The sequence below is a fragment of the Rhinolophus ferrumequinum genome, chromosome 24 (assembly GCF_004115265.2).
Source record: "Rhinolophus ferrumequinum isolate MPI-CBG mRhiFer1 chromosome 24, mRhiFer1_v1.p, whole genome shotgun sequence".
NCBI lineage: Eukaryota > Metazoa > Chordata > Mammalia > Chiroptera > Rhinolophidae > Rhinolophus > Rhinolophus ferrumequinum.
The window spans coordinates 43353039-43368746 of NC_046307.1; the positions used below are offsets into that span (position 1 = coordinate 43353039).

The window sequence follows — 15708 nt, forward strand, 5'->3', positions numbered from 1 at the left end:
TCAGCTGTCCCCAGTGGCAACCTTGCTGGAGCCTGAGCTGGAGAGTGCTGGCCTGCTGTCCCAGCCCACAGAGAGCCTTCTCTTGGAGCAGAAAACAGGGTGTGCAGTGATCCTGGAAGGAGCACCCACGATTGAGAGTCACTCATAAGAGGCCCAAGGCTCCCCGTGAGGGGTCCTTGGGGGAGGGGTTCTGACTGCACGGGCGGCCCTTCTTCTGGAGGTGGCTGGTGAGATAGCCACTGGTGCAAAGGGCTGTGGGAAGCCCCCAAAAGTGTCCCCACCAGGGCCTCCATCTCTCAAGCCAGCTTTGGGGCAAAGAGACCCCAGTGCCCGGGGTCACCCTCTCTGGCCTTCCCCTGGCTCCGCCTGTCCCCACCTGCTGCCACCTCTGCCTGCCGCTGTCTTTACTTTGGTCTTCTTGGCTTCTTGGCACTGCCACCCTGGTACTTGTGAGGCTTGCTGGGTGGCAGTGGGCTGTGGCGTCGGCCCCCGCTGTCTGTGGACCCTGGAGGGGGTGGGTAGACTTCAGTCTGGGAAACTCCAGCCAGAGTCCCGGCTGGGGCAGCGGGCAGGGTCCCTGCCCAGCGTGAGTGCCTGGCCTTGGCCTAAGCTGCCCACCAGACTCAGCTCAGACCCCCATGGGCTCTTCTCCTTCTTCCATCCCTGCCATGCCCTGGCCACCTTCTGGGCTAAGGGACCTTTCCTTCCGGACCTGAACCTCACTCTGAGTCTCTGTGGGCCTCTGCCACTCTGGGAACACCAGGCCTGTCCACGGGACTCCACTCTGCTGGACACATGCATTAGGGTGCGGGGACCCTTGTGGAACATTTCCCGTCCCTCACATTCAAAGACATGTTATTTAAACCGGCTGTGCACCATTGGCCACTGCTCAGCCTGCTCTGGGCTGGGAGCTTCTGGCCCTAAGGTCATGGCTAGTAAACACCCTTGAGACCTTTTCCCCAATAACCCTTAAAAAGAAAGGCATAATAACAAGAAGTTCTCAACCTTTTCTGAAACAGTAACATGAGGGAATGAGTTAAAGGTACAGCAAGAGGAACTAAAGTTAGACATAAGGAAGAACTTCCTGCATGGGCCCAGACCTCCCTGGTGGTCTTTACAAGCCTATTGCTGATTTATACCCATCCTTCCAGATGGCTTGGTTGTGTATTCATTAAGGGGGTGAGAAAATAGTGCCAGTGCTGCCAGAAGGGGTTTCCTCTCCATATGCCCCATGGGCTGGTGTGAGGATGGCACGAATGTGGGTACTAACATGACTTAAACGGCCTCTCGGATTTAACAGACAGCAGGAAACATCGGCGTCCTTCTTGCTTCAAGATGTACAAACAGAAGAAGAAAGGGGGAAGGAAGAGGAAGAAGAGAAGGGGAGAGGCACTGACAAAACTGTGTCTTGTGATTTAAGGTTAATCACCAGGCCTGGGGATGTTATGGTAAAACCACATTTCCACAATACTGCCTGTGAGTGTGCAAAATTCAGCACGTTTCTGCGAGATGCTTTGGCCAGACATTTTAAATTAAGCAAAACAAGCAAACTTGCTTTTGGATGAAAGGGGCAGGGGGGCATGGCTTTGGTTGTGTTCTCGACCTGCTGTCCAATTAACTAGCCACTGGCCACGTGTGGCTGCTGGATGCCGATAAGGGAGTGCTTGGTGAATGTCACATCTGTGGCAGACGTGTCCCACTGTCACCCCCTGACTTTTCCCCATGGAGGTCGGCCTGAGAATTCTGGAAGACATCAGTGGGGGTCGTGGGGTTGCACAGGGCGGGGAGGGGGCGGGCACTGACCTCGGATGTCCCAGGGCAGGAGGGATGCCCTGCTGGGGCCAGTGCCACTCTGCCACGTGGCTCTGGGGAGGGTGAAGCTGACCTCAGGTACATGGAGCGAGTTCTCATCTAAACAGTGAGACCAGAGAGACAGAATGCGGTGTTGAAGGAGCACCCTTGGCCTCAGTGAGAGGGAGACCATTCATTCGTTCATTCATTCATTCACTCGTCTGTCTGTCTGTCCACCCATCCACTCAGCTCTTCCTTATTGAGCCTCTTCCTTGTGCCAGGTGCTGCTTGGAGCCCTGGGCACACAGCGGTGAACGGGACTAACAAACGTCCTGTGCTCATGGATGGCAACGGGAGGAGGACGATGGACGAGAGGGAAGGGCCCGCACTGTGGTGCAGTCTAACAGGAAGACCCTGCTGACGAGGCTGCTGGCTGAGTCAGGCTCTGAGGGCTGGGGCAGGGAGTCACCTGTCTGCAGGTCTCCCTCTTGCAGAAGCTGGACTTTTGCGTTTTATGTGACTTTCCACATTATTTTGAGAGGTGCTGCTGGTCGACCAGCCTGGGACTGGCTTGAGTTTGGTGTGGGAATTGCTGGCTTGGCCTTGCGATCGCTGCTTCCAGTGTGAGCGTTCTAAGCTGCTCTGGATGGCAGTTAAGGGGCTCTTACTTTGTGTGTGTGTGTGTGTGTGTGTGTGTGTGTGTGTGTGTGTGGCGGGGGGTTGGGGTGTCACATAGAAGAATTCAAGCACTTGTTAGAAGGGTTTGGGATCGGTTTCGTGCTTCCGGGATGAGCCGGGTAGGTAGCGTCGGGCACACCACTCCCTCACTTGGCCCCAGGACGGCAGCACATTCACTCCTCCTGGTGCCACTGTCAGTGGTGGCCGTGTTCCCTCCTCTCAGAGGCACCAGGGTGGTGGCTTGTAACCGCACCCCCAGACGAGATACACGTCGTGCATGAATATGGGACCAGCAACACCACTGCCCGAGCAATCAGACTGAACTCCAGGACCTCAGCCCAGGGGCCTTCCCGGGGGCCCAGGCCTCTGCAAACATTGTAAGTGCTCGATCCTTGGCCTCCCTGGGGAGGTCCGTTTTCAACACAGACCTGCCAGAGAAAGGGGATACCTGGTCCGCCCCAGCCACTTGCAGGCCCTCACTGTACACCTGCCAAGTACAAATGTGTTCTTTCTCCTTCAGAGGCAGCCAGGCACAGCATGAGCCAGCCCTGGCTGTGCCACCAACATGCAATGTGACCCCGACACGTTGCTCCCTCGCTCCCGCTCCCCACCTCACCTTACCGTCTGGACCAGCTGGGCTACTGATCTTGAAGGGCCATCTACTCTAAGATGCTATGACTTTTCAATCACAGGAACACTCAGTGTAGAGGTGAGAACCCCTGTGCCCCGAGGGAACCCTCTGCAGACACAGTTGAGGGAAGAGGGTCCAGCCTTTTCCCAGAGCCCACAAAGGAAGGAGGGCTCAGCGGCCCTGTGGACCGGGGTTCACTCCTTTCCTGCCAAGTACAGGGGCCAGTTCCAGTCTACTCATTTTTATCTGAAAAAAGGCTGATTTCCCTTGTACACAACTGGGCATTAGATGATAATAGGGAATTGCTCTTGATTTTCCTAGCTATGACATGTAATAACACTGTTAGCCGTTAGAGAGAGCTCTTGAAATACTTATGGGGGAAATGACACGGGATTTTCTTTAAACAGCTCCAGGGAAGCAAACAAACAAAATGGGCAGAAGACAGTGACACTGGAGGGTCTCATGCTTTCCCTCTACTTCTGTACATAGTGGGAATTTCATGACAAAACACGGGGGAAAGCAAACTCTTTTTCCCATCATTTATGCAAACACATTCCAAGGGGCTTATTTGTAGAGGAGACAGAATCTCGAGCTCCAGCGACTGGAGCTGGGAGTGGGGTGCAGGAGATGAGCCTCCGGTGAAGCAGTGACAAGTCACCTCCTGAGCCGAGCTATGGCCCACCACACACCACACCTGTTATTTCACAGGCACCTCACGGCTCCCCTCACCTCCTCCACGTGAGGGGCTGGGGACGGACACTGTCCCCTGCCTGCCTGCTGGGAAGAGACTCCCTGAGACCAGCCCCTGCAGCGCAGTTCCCACTCCCAATGCCTGTGTTCTCTGTCCCACGTACTGTTACTGAGCAGGAAGGATACAAGCTTGTAAAGCAGCAAGCCTCCTGAGGGTCAAGAACTCCTCAAGCATTTTAAGTTGTTGCAGGCCTCCGTCACTCCCGGCAATTACAGTAGCCCAACTGAGAAATCACAGATAAATCTGAGTTTTGTCCTCAAGATCAAAGATTTCTGAGAAGCCGCTGGAAGCGTGGATGTGAGTCAAGTGTGTCAGGCACACGCCCACCAGCCAGGCAGGTGTGGGTGTGCACACGCCCCACCGCCCTTGAAGTGTGTACCAAGAGCCCTAAAGATGCGCTCCTCCTTTGTCCCACTAAGAATACAGACGCCAATAAAACAAGTCAGGAAGGGACGTCTGGAAGTGTGGTTGAGAGCCAAGGCTGTGGGGCCAGCCTACCTGGCTTCAAGTCCCAACTCTGCCACTCCCAGCTGTATGACCTTGGGCCAGTTCTTTAACCTCTCTGTGCCTCTGTGTATTCATCGGGGTAATCGTCGTTCCTGACCACATAGAACTATCACGAGGACAAAGGGATCGACCACTGGTAAAGTGCTTGCACACAACAAGTGCCAAATAAACGTGAGCTATTTCTGTGTCATCCACGACATGGGCCTGTGCTCGCAGCCATCTGCGGAGGACGAGCCTGCTTGTCTGCTTTTTCCAATCTCTATGGGACTGATACCTTTCCAAATATAGCAGAAGTGAGTCACTGCAAAGACTAAATGAAGAGTTTTCCAAATACAGACTCCAGGCCACTGGTCACGAGGTGTGGTGCGGTCAGTGCCCCAGGCCTTTTGGAGCGCTGGGCCTCAATCCTGCACGTCCTGTTGGAAGTCAGTACCAGCTGCTGGGCACTCTGAGGGCCACGCACAGCCACCACTGTCCCTTTACAATTGTGACAAACTGAAACACCCCTGTCCTGTAACGGGCAGACGTCACATCACTGTCATCCACACAGGCAGGTGTCATCTTCCAGAGCCTGTTTCTGGATGGGGACAGTGTCCAGTGCATCTGATTTATAATTTTACCTATTTTCCAAAGTTTTCACGATGAGCATGTATTATTTTTGTAAAAACGACCACCTCATGAGCCAGGATTCAAGCCATAGGGGCCGAACATGCAGGAAGAATAAAGGCAGCCAACTGTGCGTGCACGGTTTTACTCATTTAAACCCTACTGGGGTGTCAGGCAGGCCAGAAGCAAAGCTGAGCACTCTGTAAACATTTCTCTTCACGCAGCCAGTGGCCTGGCCCTCTCACTGTCCTACAAACTGGAAACCAAGGAGCAGACAACTGATAGCAGCCCCACCTGTCACACTTTCCATGGATTCCCAGCTGAAATGGGATGGAGGAGAGGCAGAGTGCAAAAAAAGCCAACATGCAATTTTTTTTAGTTTTCTTTTTGACCCTGTACCTGCATGGAAACTGAGACTGGGTTTCATGTTGGAGGCCACAGGAACAGCAGGGAAAAAACTCCTCGCTGGGGACTTTGACAGCCGATGGGGGGCCGGGGACGTCTGGCTTTCAGGCAAATGCTCCAGGGTGCAGGGTTGAAGTTTCTCAGTTGCCTGAAGGGAGAAATCACACAGCAGGGCAGTGCGTATGGAGCAGAAAGGAAGGGATGAAAGGTCAAGGCCATTTGAGCTGAATCCATGTACTGCTTAAATGCCTACTGTGTGCTGTGTGCCAGACTGCTGTAGACACACGGGGTATCTCAGTGAACATAACAGGCAGACTCTCTGCTAACATTCTCCTTAAACCCCCGAAGATGAATGGATGGATGAATGAATGAATGGATGATACTGTCCTGACTGTCTGTCCCACCAATTTCTCTTCTCAACACCACCCACCCCTTACGGATGGGGTTCTCATCTAAACCTACTGTAATGATTAATATTTAAATACACAGACTATCAAATATATGGTGATGGAAGGAGAACTGACTCTGGATGGTGAACATGCAATGGGATTTATAGATGATGTAATACAGAATTGTACACCTGAAATCTATGTAATTTTACTAACAATTGTCACCCCAATAAATTAAAAAAAAAAAGAAAAAGAAAAAAAAGAAAAAGAAATACACAGACTGAATAAAGCAGATTGCCCTCCCTCGTGGGGTGGGCCTCGTCCAATCAGTTGAAGGCATGAATAGCACGAAAAGGCTGACTCTCCAGGGAGTAGGACAGACTCCTCCTGCCTGGGCTGGGCTGCCTTGAGTGGGGGCACTGCCTTTTCCTGCCTTTGGACTTGAACTGAAACGTCAGCTGTTCTGGGTCTGCAACTGACCAAGGGCAGGTCTGGGACCTGTCCATCCACCTCCAAAATCACGTGAGCCAAGTCCCAAATCTCTCTCTCTCTCTTTCTCTCTCTCTCTCTCCACACACACACACACACACACACACACACACTCTCTGTTCACACACACACACACACACACACACACTCTCCCTGTTCACACACACACTCTCTCTCTCTGTTCACACACACACTCTCTCTCTGTTCACACACACACACACATGCACTCTCTGTTCACACACACACACTCTCTGTTCACACACACACACACACACACTCTCCCTGTTCACACACACACTCTGTTCACACACACACACACGCACTCTCTGTTCACACATACACACTCTCTGTTCACACACACACTCTCTGTTCACACACACACACGCACTCTCTGTTCACACACACACACACTCTGTTCACACAGTCTCTCTCTCTGTTCACACACACTCTAGTGGTTCTGTTTCTCTGGAGGACACTAACCACTACACCCACCTTCTCTTATCTTTGCTATTGTCCCACTGCCCTATCTTCAGTTCCACTGAGCAATCACCAGAGTACTTCCAATTTGAATCCACAGACACCCACAGGACATCGAGCAGAGGTGGAAAGACACCCAGCCAACCTGCCCAGGGAGTAGCCTGCTTCCTCACCATCAGTCCGGTTTGTGTAACCAAGTGCACAGTGAGAAGGAAACCCCAGGAAGGAAGGACCCCTCCATAGGGGCCCGACCTGTGCAGAACCCGCCCCTCCCCTGGGCAAACATACTCTCACGCCACTGTGGTCAATCTGACACGCTGCTGTGAGCTCTCGGATTTTTGCTTAAATGTCGTATAGACTTTTTCACAGGCCAACATTGTCCCATATCCAAAGAAAGTGATTCAAAATGAAAAACACCGCTCCCAGCAGGATGCTGAAGGATTGTGTGTAACAATCACGAACTTAGGACAACCTACAGAGCCATTTAACGGGGACCAGAGAACAACAAGTGGCCACAAGTGGACGGCTTGTGGCCAGTTTCCTCTGCAGACAGTGACGGAGGGCCTGTGTGTGCCTGCGTGGTGCCAGACACGGCGAGAAAAGAAAGCGCCCGGGGTCAGTGCTCAGCAAGTCACCTGCCACACAACATTGTTTAGCTGCTGTGTTTTGGAACCAAGTAATGTCCCTTTTTAAAGTTAAAATACAATTACTAGGGGGCACATGAAAAGTTATGAGAAAAGCTAAGGAAAAAGCAGGTTGACGCCCTCTGCCCACTGTTATGGCACAGAGGACGTGTACCACGTGCTGCCGAGCAGAGGGAAGAAGGTCCCGGTGAAGGTGTCCTGTGGGGCCACGTCCTCTCTCGCCTCTGCCTGGCTAGGGCCCTCCTCACCCTCTGTGACATTGTGAAGGTCAGTCCCTGACCTTCCCGCCCTGCTGTCTGGCGGGACAGGAAAGCCCGGGCCTGTGTCCACCCACCGGCCGCACGTTCCGGCTGATGGAGGGTGACTGTGTCCTCCAGGCTGTCCTGTCCACGGAGCCGGCCCTGCCGGGGCTGCTGTGGGGCCACCTCCTGTCTGCTGGGCTCAGGGCCCTGGCGTCCGAGGCTACTTCCTCTGGGAGGTGCGGGGAGGAGTGGCGGCTGCCATCGCGGTCCTGCGCCTTGGAGCGCCGGGTGGCTGCGATGAGGGTGATGGCCTTGGTGCTGGTGGCCATCTCCTTGAGGGCCTCTGCTGCCGTCCTTGGGGTGTCCCACTCCAGGCCAGCCAGGGGACACAGCTTGGAGCCCAAATGCTTCACACTCAGGGAGCTCAGCTTCTATAGGACACCAGCACCAGCGGGTGGCCAGCTGTCCCTGGGCTGTCCCTGTGGCCCACGGTGTGGCCCCCAGAAGGAGACTCAGGGACAGTGACTTAGGCAAGTAGTTGATTTGAGGGGAAAGGCTGCTGGGGGGCGGGTAGGAACAAGGGCCACGGAGGGCGTGTGAGAAGCAGCCCCGGCCTAGGACACTCTCTGACAGAGCAGCACTCAGGCCTCAGGGTCACGGCACCAAGGGCTGAGGGGTCCGGGTGTTTACAACCCCCTCCCAGAGTCAGTGCTGGGGGCTTCTCCAGGGGCCCTAACACCCAGCACTCTGGCCTGGGCACATCCTCAGCAGGGTCACCCGACTGTGATGATCATTGTGATGGCTGCTTACGGAGAGTCCTCTTTCCGGAAGCTTCTCTCCTGCCCTGGCCCAGTGCAGCTCTGCTGGCCCATGACCCTCCTGGGAAGGGAGGCCTCCCAGAGCCCGGGGCCCTGGTTGGCACTGCACACCCACCTCCTGAGTCGGCGGCGTCAGCAGAACACGGAGGGATGGTGGAGGGAGGAGGGAATCCTGCTTTCCCAGCATTTTTGAGGGTGTGGCTTTCGATGACTTGTAGCCGTCACTGTGGAGGAAACACAGAGCCACTGCAGGGCCCCTCAGGCTTTTGTTGCAGCCAGAGGAAAAGCAGAGCCAGGCTACTGTGGCCCACAGGTCAGGGCAAGTGGCCTCTGCCTCACTGCTGTGTTTGGGGCCAAGCTGGGAGCACTTACCCCAGCTCATACAGCCAACGGGTACATGCTGGTCACCTCCTCGGGCCCATCCTGAACCCAGAGCCAGGTGTGTATTGGTTCACAGAGGTGTGGCCCTGCCCTGACCACATTTGCATTCTTGGGGGCAAATAAGCAAGCGGATGTGTGGGGCAGGGACCAGCCTGGCCCATTCAAGGCTCAGTAAGGAGGTGGGGGTGGGACAGAGCCACGTGAGATCGCACAGGACCTTATGTGGAAGGGACCTCTGGACCGCCTTTCAGCTGTAACTGTCCACGGTTCTACGATTCTACTGTCTAAAAGAGAGGGCATGTCTAGCAGCCCCGACAGGTCAGGCCACCAGCGACTGTGTAAGAACAAAGCATGAAGCATCAAACGCAGGCTCCCTGATGAGTGGCCGTGGGCTCTGCTTTGTCACCTACAAAATGGAAAGCGTAATAACCTGTGCCCCTGGGAAGACTGTAGGAGCTCGACGGCCTGCGGGGGTGTAGGCGCTCTGCACGCTGGCAAGGCCTCCGGGCACCGTCAGCAGAGCCGGGGCAGCAGCATGGGCCCTGGACACAAACGCCGGCCTCGGTGCCTACCCCACTTGCCGGCAAAGAACCTGAGCAAGGCGATGAGCCCCTCTGAACTGTTGGGTGCTAGCAGCTGGAATGCCGGCCAGCCAGCACGGAGAGGTGAGCGATGGCCACCAAGGGCCAGTCTGACTCAGGCAATAACGTTTCCTGCACCAGCCCAGAGTGTGGACATCGCCGAGGCTTGCTCTTGGAGTCAGGAGCAAGCTTTACCCTCCTCACCTGTCCCTCACACCTGCAGGACAGCTCCTGAGGGCAGGGTTATCCTTCCTGCTCACTTGGCGCTCACTCAATATGTAGTTAGATCTGGCAGATACTGCTGTATGCCTGCCCGACAGCCATCCCCTTCTCCCTGGGTAACACACCCCAGGGTTATTTGGGCCCAGCTGGCCCATGCCTGCTGGGGTCCACCTTTCCCCTGGCTGAGGAGTGAACGTGTCGTTGCATTTCAGCCATTTAGTTGTTAGGAGACATCTCCTGGGGGAGCTTCTGGAAGGGATTTTTCTCCCATATGAGAAAGAAACCCCAGACCCTCTGTTCTTCTTTGAGATGTGGTTATATGGTGTGATGTATGGAGTTGTGGCAGCCTCTTTGACATAAGGGGAGACATTATTTATGTGCCAGAAACAGCAGAACAGAGAGATGGGGACCACTGAGGGCCATGGGCATCCCCAAATCATTAAATTAACCACCCGAGTCTACTTGCCTCCCAAATTCTCCTCAGACAAATACATCTGTTTGATTGGCTCACTCTCCTTGAGAATTCTGTTACTTGTAGCCAAAAGCATTCTAAGTGACTCGGAACCAACAGCAATTGGAAAGTTAGAAGAGATTTGGAGAAAGAAGCGCGGTTCCCATGCGGAGTCCTGCTTGAAAGAGAGGCCCGCTAATCAGTTTCCTTGCCCCACCCCCTTGCGTGTGAGGTGTCATCATAACGGCAGCTCTATTTATTGTGTCCCCACCACATCAGGGACTTCCAGCCCCACAGGGAGGTATCATATTGTGTCAGCACTTCCCCCCAGTTCCCATGTTGCAGCCCTAGCCCCCAGTGTGACTGTATCCGGAGACAGGGTCACTAGATGGTAACGAAGGTAAAATTAGGTCATAAGGGTGGGGCCCTGATCCCACAGGACTGTGACTCTATGAGAAGAGGAGGAGAGCAATCTCTCCCTCCAGCATAGGAGGCCACAGCGAGAAGGTGGCCTCTGCAAGCCACGAAGACAGCCTTTCCCAGAAACCAACCCTGCGGGCATCTAAATGTGCATCCAGCCTCCAGAACTGTGAGAACATGAGTTCCTGCCGTTTTAGCCCCTGGTGTGTGGTATTTTCTTAGCAGCCCCAGCTGACTAAGATAGTGAAACAAACTAGCAAAATACAAACGCTTCCAGCCAGGTGTTGAGCCGGTGGTGCTCAGTTTACTAGTCCAAGTTTTGCCGTGTTGGAAAATACCAAAACCGAGAGTCAAAAGAAGAAAAAGAGGAAGAAAAGCACTGAGGGTGGCAGTAAGTGGCTGATAGTAAACAAAAACGTATCTAAAGTGAAAAGAGTCTTTCTAGCATCGGACTGCCCAACCTCATATTTGCTCCATGCAGGGAGCTCCTCCTAGGATGTGCTCATGCTTCACAGATCCCTGCAAGGATGGGGACACTGGACACCCTCCGCGAGGCGTAACGGAGGCTCTGAGACCCCCAGGGTCATGACTCCGTTGGCCAGCCTCTTCCGGAACCCAGGGCATGGTGGTGCGTGGCCACGCGAGGAAACGCCTGCTGACCTGTCTGTCTCCAGCAGCACTGGTGGCAGCTCCAACGGGGCACCCCACAGGAGGTCCTTCCTGTCGTCAGGCTGGCCTTGGCTGGACTCCTCTGGTGGTGGACATATGTCCTTAACAGAGCCATCCTGGGACCAGACAGAAGAGCTGAGGAAGGTGGGCAAGAGGCCCAGCTGCATCGTGAAGCGGAGGTCCCTGAGGGGCCACCGGCAGGTCCCTTTCCTCCTGGCCTCTATGCAAAAGAAGCCACCCAGCGGGGAGGCCGGCCTGCCAGCCCATTAGCTCATGTCCAGCTGTGCCACCCACACAGACAGAAAGCTTCTGGCCAAGGGTGAGTGCCAGGGACCAACCACGGGGTGGTCTTGACCCTTGAGCAGAAATGGGGCAGAGGGGAGACGGTTGGTGTCAAAGCACCCTCAAAAGTTAGCAGGTCCTCGACAAGTCAAACAGAATCACCATGTACCCAGCGATTCCATTCCTGGGTCTGCGCCCAAAAGAACTGGAAGCGGAGTCTCAAAGATACCTGCACCCCACGTCCACAGCAGCGCTGTGCACAGGCGCCAGGATGCGGGAGCAGCCCGGTGTCCACTGACGGGTGAATGACAGACAAATGCGGTCCCTCCTCACAGTGGACGTTACTCAGCCTTACAAGGAAGGACACTGACACCTGCTACAGCGTGGACGGACCCTGAGGACACTGTGCTGATGAAACCAGCCAGTCACAAAGGACACACTGTGTGATCCCACTGACATGAGGACCTAGGGGTCACATTCACAGAGACAGGAAGTAGACGGTGGTGCGTGGGGCTGGGGAGGGGGATGGGGGCTAGTGTTCCATGGGGACAGTCTCAGTTTGGTATAACAGCTTTTCTGAGTTCTGTGAGTCCTTCTGGCACACTGAGCTGAGGGTGGTCTTGGGGACCCCGATACAAACTCTAGGAAAGGATTGTTTTAGAACGGACACGTGTTTGGGAAGAACAGGAGAGGGGTGCACACAGCCGTAATAGTCTGCGAGCAGAAAAGCGATGGAGAGAGGACTGAAGCAGAGGCCCGAGAGAGCCATCCCACAGGCCGACCGCCACCCGAGCCCCAACACGGCCTCCACAGACACAGACAACGGCGGCCCCGGGGACCACTGTAACTGGGGCTGGGGCAGTGGCTTTAGATGCAGTGGGGCCCCTGGGCCCTCCCTCAGGCCACACTTCCGGGCACTGCCCCTCGCCCCCTGTGGCAAAAGCCTGGAGGTTTCTCCTTTCTTCTCCTGAGAAGGCAAAGCAGAGCTTCTGTGGGCTGGGAACTCAGGCCTTGTCAATAGCACGGGTACAGCTCGTGCGGACTGCAATTGTCTAAATAATGGACGCCTAGCCCTCCACCCCAGCCTCCTTCGTTGGGGAGTCCCCAGAATAAGCATCAGATGCCACTGTCAAGCAGGAGCCCGGAGGCACCCCTGGAGAACCAACAAGCCCGAGGAGAGACCTCAGGCTGAGTATCTGGCTGAGGGCCCCAGAAGACACCTCTCCAGTCACTGAGGTAACAGGGCCACCCCACACTCAGACTTCCTTCCCCTCGGCCTTTCTCTCCCACGAGGGATTTTTAGCAACAGCCCAGGGTTGCAGACCTGCGTGTGAACAGCACCCACCCCAGGAGTGCCTTCCCCAGCAGACCACAGGCCCAGGCTCGCCTCTCCAGGGCTCCGCCAGCAGCACTGGGGTGCCTTTCATGGGTGCGTGGGTGCCCCCTGGGCCTTGCACACAGGCCAGGGGCCCAGGTTGGGCAGGAGGGGACATGCCGGGCCCCGGGGACTTACCTGCCGGTGGCTGGCCACCACTGATTGCAGCAGCAACAGCCGCTTCAGCAAGCCCTCGCCCAGCTCACGGGAGTACAGACCGTAGAGCTCGTCCAGCGGTGCGGGCACCTGGATGCCACCGTCTGCAGGAACCAGGGGAGCAGAAGTCAGGGCAAGCGCCCAGCACGCTCTCAAAGGCAGGCTCCTCCGTCCGAAGGTGTAAGGCTGCTTCTCCAACCTGATGAGAGGTTTCTCCACAGGGTGGGGTTTCTGCAGTGGTCCTCCTCATGCGTCTCTCGTGTTAACATTCTCCTACTCTGCTCGCCTATTGCCTTTTCATCGTAAAATACTATGAGCAATTCTAAAGTATACATAACACTTAGGTTAAAAGTTACAGAGCCACTCCTAGGGTAGACTCAAAAGAGCTGAAAACGGGTGTTCCAATTCGAGAGCTGCCGGGTGGGCTAGTGATGGAGTCTCACTCGGGCCCTGACAGAACGAAGCGCTGACAGAACGAAGCGCTGACAGACGCGCTGCAACACAGACAGACCTTGTAACCACAACGTGGAGCCAACGCAGCTGGTCGCGAAAGGTCACCGAACACACCACCCCACCTAGTGAGACGTCCAGAACAGGCAAATCCATAGAAACAGAACGCAGATCAGCGGGCGTCAGGGGTGGGGGAGGGGAGTGGAGTGAACACTCAGCGGGTGTCGGGTTTATGACGGACGAGCAGAAATACTTTGGAGCTAGAGGTGATGGCTGCACAGCAGCGCAAACATACCAAATGTCACTGAGTTGTGCATGTTCAAATGGTGCATCTTAGGCACATTTTATCTCTATTAAAAAAGGTTAAGTAAGAAGTTAAAAGACGACCTAATTATAGCTCTGGCAAAATTTGACAGCTTAGAGGCAGGGACTAGAAAGGTAGGTGGGTTGTAAGCAAACTGTTTTCTTTTCCAAAACGTTCTTTACCGTTGTTATAACTTTGTCGAAATAACTGTATTTTCCCCATTATAAAAGGAACTGGGAGATGCCCCTCAAGGAAAGCTCTAATGAGTGTTGACGATAAAACTATGATTATGTTGATGGTGGTGATGTGAACACACCAAGCTCCTTTCAGCTCCAGACGCTACAACACACGTACCGACACACGTGCACATGTGCACACATGCACACACGTGGCCTCAGCTGTGCAGTCTGCAGTTTGGTATTATATCCATGTTACTATCCCAAGGTCATGGAAGAGGATGCCATGTTTCAGCGGATATGCCTTTAGCATTTAAGGGATCAAAGAGTGTTTTAGGAGAGAGAGAAGGAGACAGAAACCTAGAGTAAAAGTGGGAAATGTGAACCTGGAGGAGTTCTTTGTAGTATTGTAACTTTTCTGTAAGCCTCAAATTCCATCAAAATAGTGTTGGAAGAAAAGAGTTATGAGGTAGGAGATACGAGGCAGCAGGGAAAGGAAGGGGGTGCCGCCGGCACCGCTGCTCACTGGGAACAGAGGACCCACGGGGCCGGGGCTGACATGGGCGGGTCGTGGGGATGCACGGCGCAGACGGCCCAAGCAGTCACCCACAGAGGTGGTTCAGTGCATCCTAGAGCACGTCTGCAGAGGTCACTGTGTGCTCATAAAGCCGTTTCGAGGCTACACAGGTAAGTGGGCGAAAGCAAGGCACCGAACGGGCTGTGTGTGTTGTGTGCTCCTGACGCACACGCGTTGCTCATACCCCCGAGGGGCTATGCAGGTAACTGGGAGTGATGGAGGACAGGGTTGGATGGCAGGCAGCTGGTGTCGCCTGCTTTGCCACAGGGACTCTGATTTTTGGACCACATGCACTGCCTACTCTTTCCAGAAAATAACAACTGACAGTCCGAGCCGCTGTGTGGCGGGCAGGACGGCCTTACCGTGAATCAGCTGCCGCTGGCCCTGGATGACGTGCTCGCAGAGCTGCCGGTGCTGGTGGTAGCGCTGGATGACGCAATCCTTCTGGCAGAGCAGGTGCTCCCGGCGCAGGCTGCTGGCCTGCAGCTCCGTGTTCTCCAGCTCCAGCTCATGTGTCCTGCACAGCAGCCGCAGCACCTCCCGCTGGTCCTCACTGAAGGCCTGCCTGGGCAGCAGCTCCTCCAGCTGCGAGGCCTTCTTCCTGGCACTGGCCAGGCGCTGCTCCAGCCCAGCCTGGCAGACAGACCAAGGGTTCAGGGCAGATGCCAAGGTCTGCTCCCATGCCCGGCTGTTCTTACAGGCTGGGGTTTGCAAACTGAACTCACGCAAACCGCGGTGATCAGCTCTGGGGAGGTGTGGCTGCCCCCCTGTATTAACCTTGCCTTTGATTCTCGTGTTCTGATGCCCTGACATCCGGGGCCCTGCTGACCCTGCAGAGACGGCCCCTCCCAGGGCCAGCCGAGTCCTAGGGAGAGTGAACCTCTCACCCAGGCGCACACCTTTCAGATGCAAACCCACCGGCCCAGAGCGCACACCCGCCCCTCCTCTGTGGGCTCTCACCCTCTGGGCCACTGTCCACCTGCCCTCATCACCCAGGGCCAGTACCGGACACCATGGGACAGACCTGTGCCCAGAGCCCACTGGAATTGTCCAAACAGCCTGTCCTAGTCCCATGACCCTGTCTCTCCCACTCCTGCCGCAGAAACCACAGTAAAGGCTCTTGTCCCCATTGTCCTCCCTCTGCCTCCTGACGACCCTGGCGCTTCCCCGAGTGGCCCTGCGTGACATGGCATGTTCCTTCCTGTTGGGAACTGTGAGTAACAAACTGCCTTTTCA

The 15708-nt window shown here is 55.1% G+C and overlaps 1 protein-coding gene across 1 annotated transcript in view; it reads right to left on the minus strand.

The window, feature by feature from the left end:
* Positions 1-15708, minus strand: part of LOC117016624 (kinesin-like protein KIF19) — a 34782-nt gene continuing 19074 nt past the window's right edge. The window contains exons 13-21 of the mRNA XM_033096051.1: positions 14835-15105; positions 12948-13069; positions 11144-11268; positions 8544-8652; positions 7703-8041; positions 5364-5517; positions 1804-1911; positions 409-505; positions 1-112 (exon numbers count right to left, since the gene is read on the minus strand). Coding sequence (XP_032951942.1) covers positions 1-112; positions 409-505; positions 1804-1911; positions 5364-5517; positions 7703-8041; positions 8544-8652; positions 11144-11268; positions 12948-13069; positions 14835-15105 — 1437 coding nt within the window. The remainder of the gene's footprint in view (positions 113-408; positions 506-1803; positions 1912-5363; positions 5518-7702; positions 8042-8543; positions 8653-11143; positions 11269-12947; positions 13070-14834; positions 15106-15708) is intronic.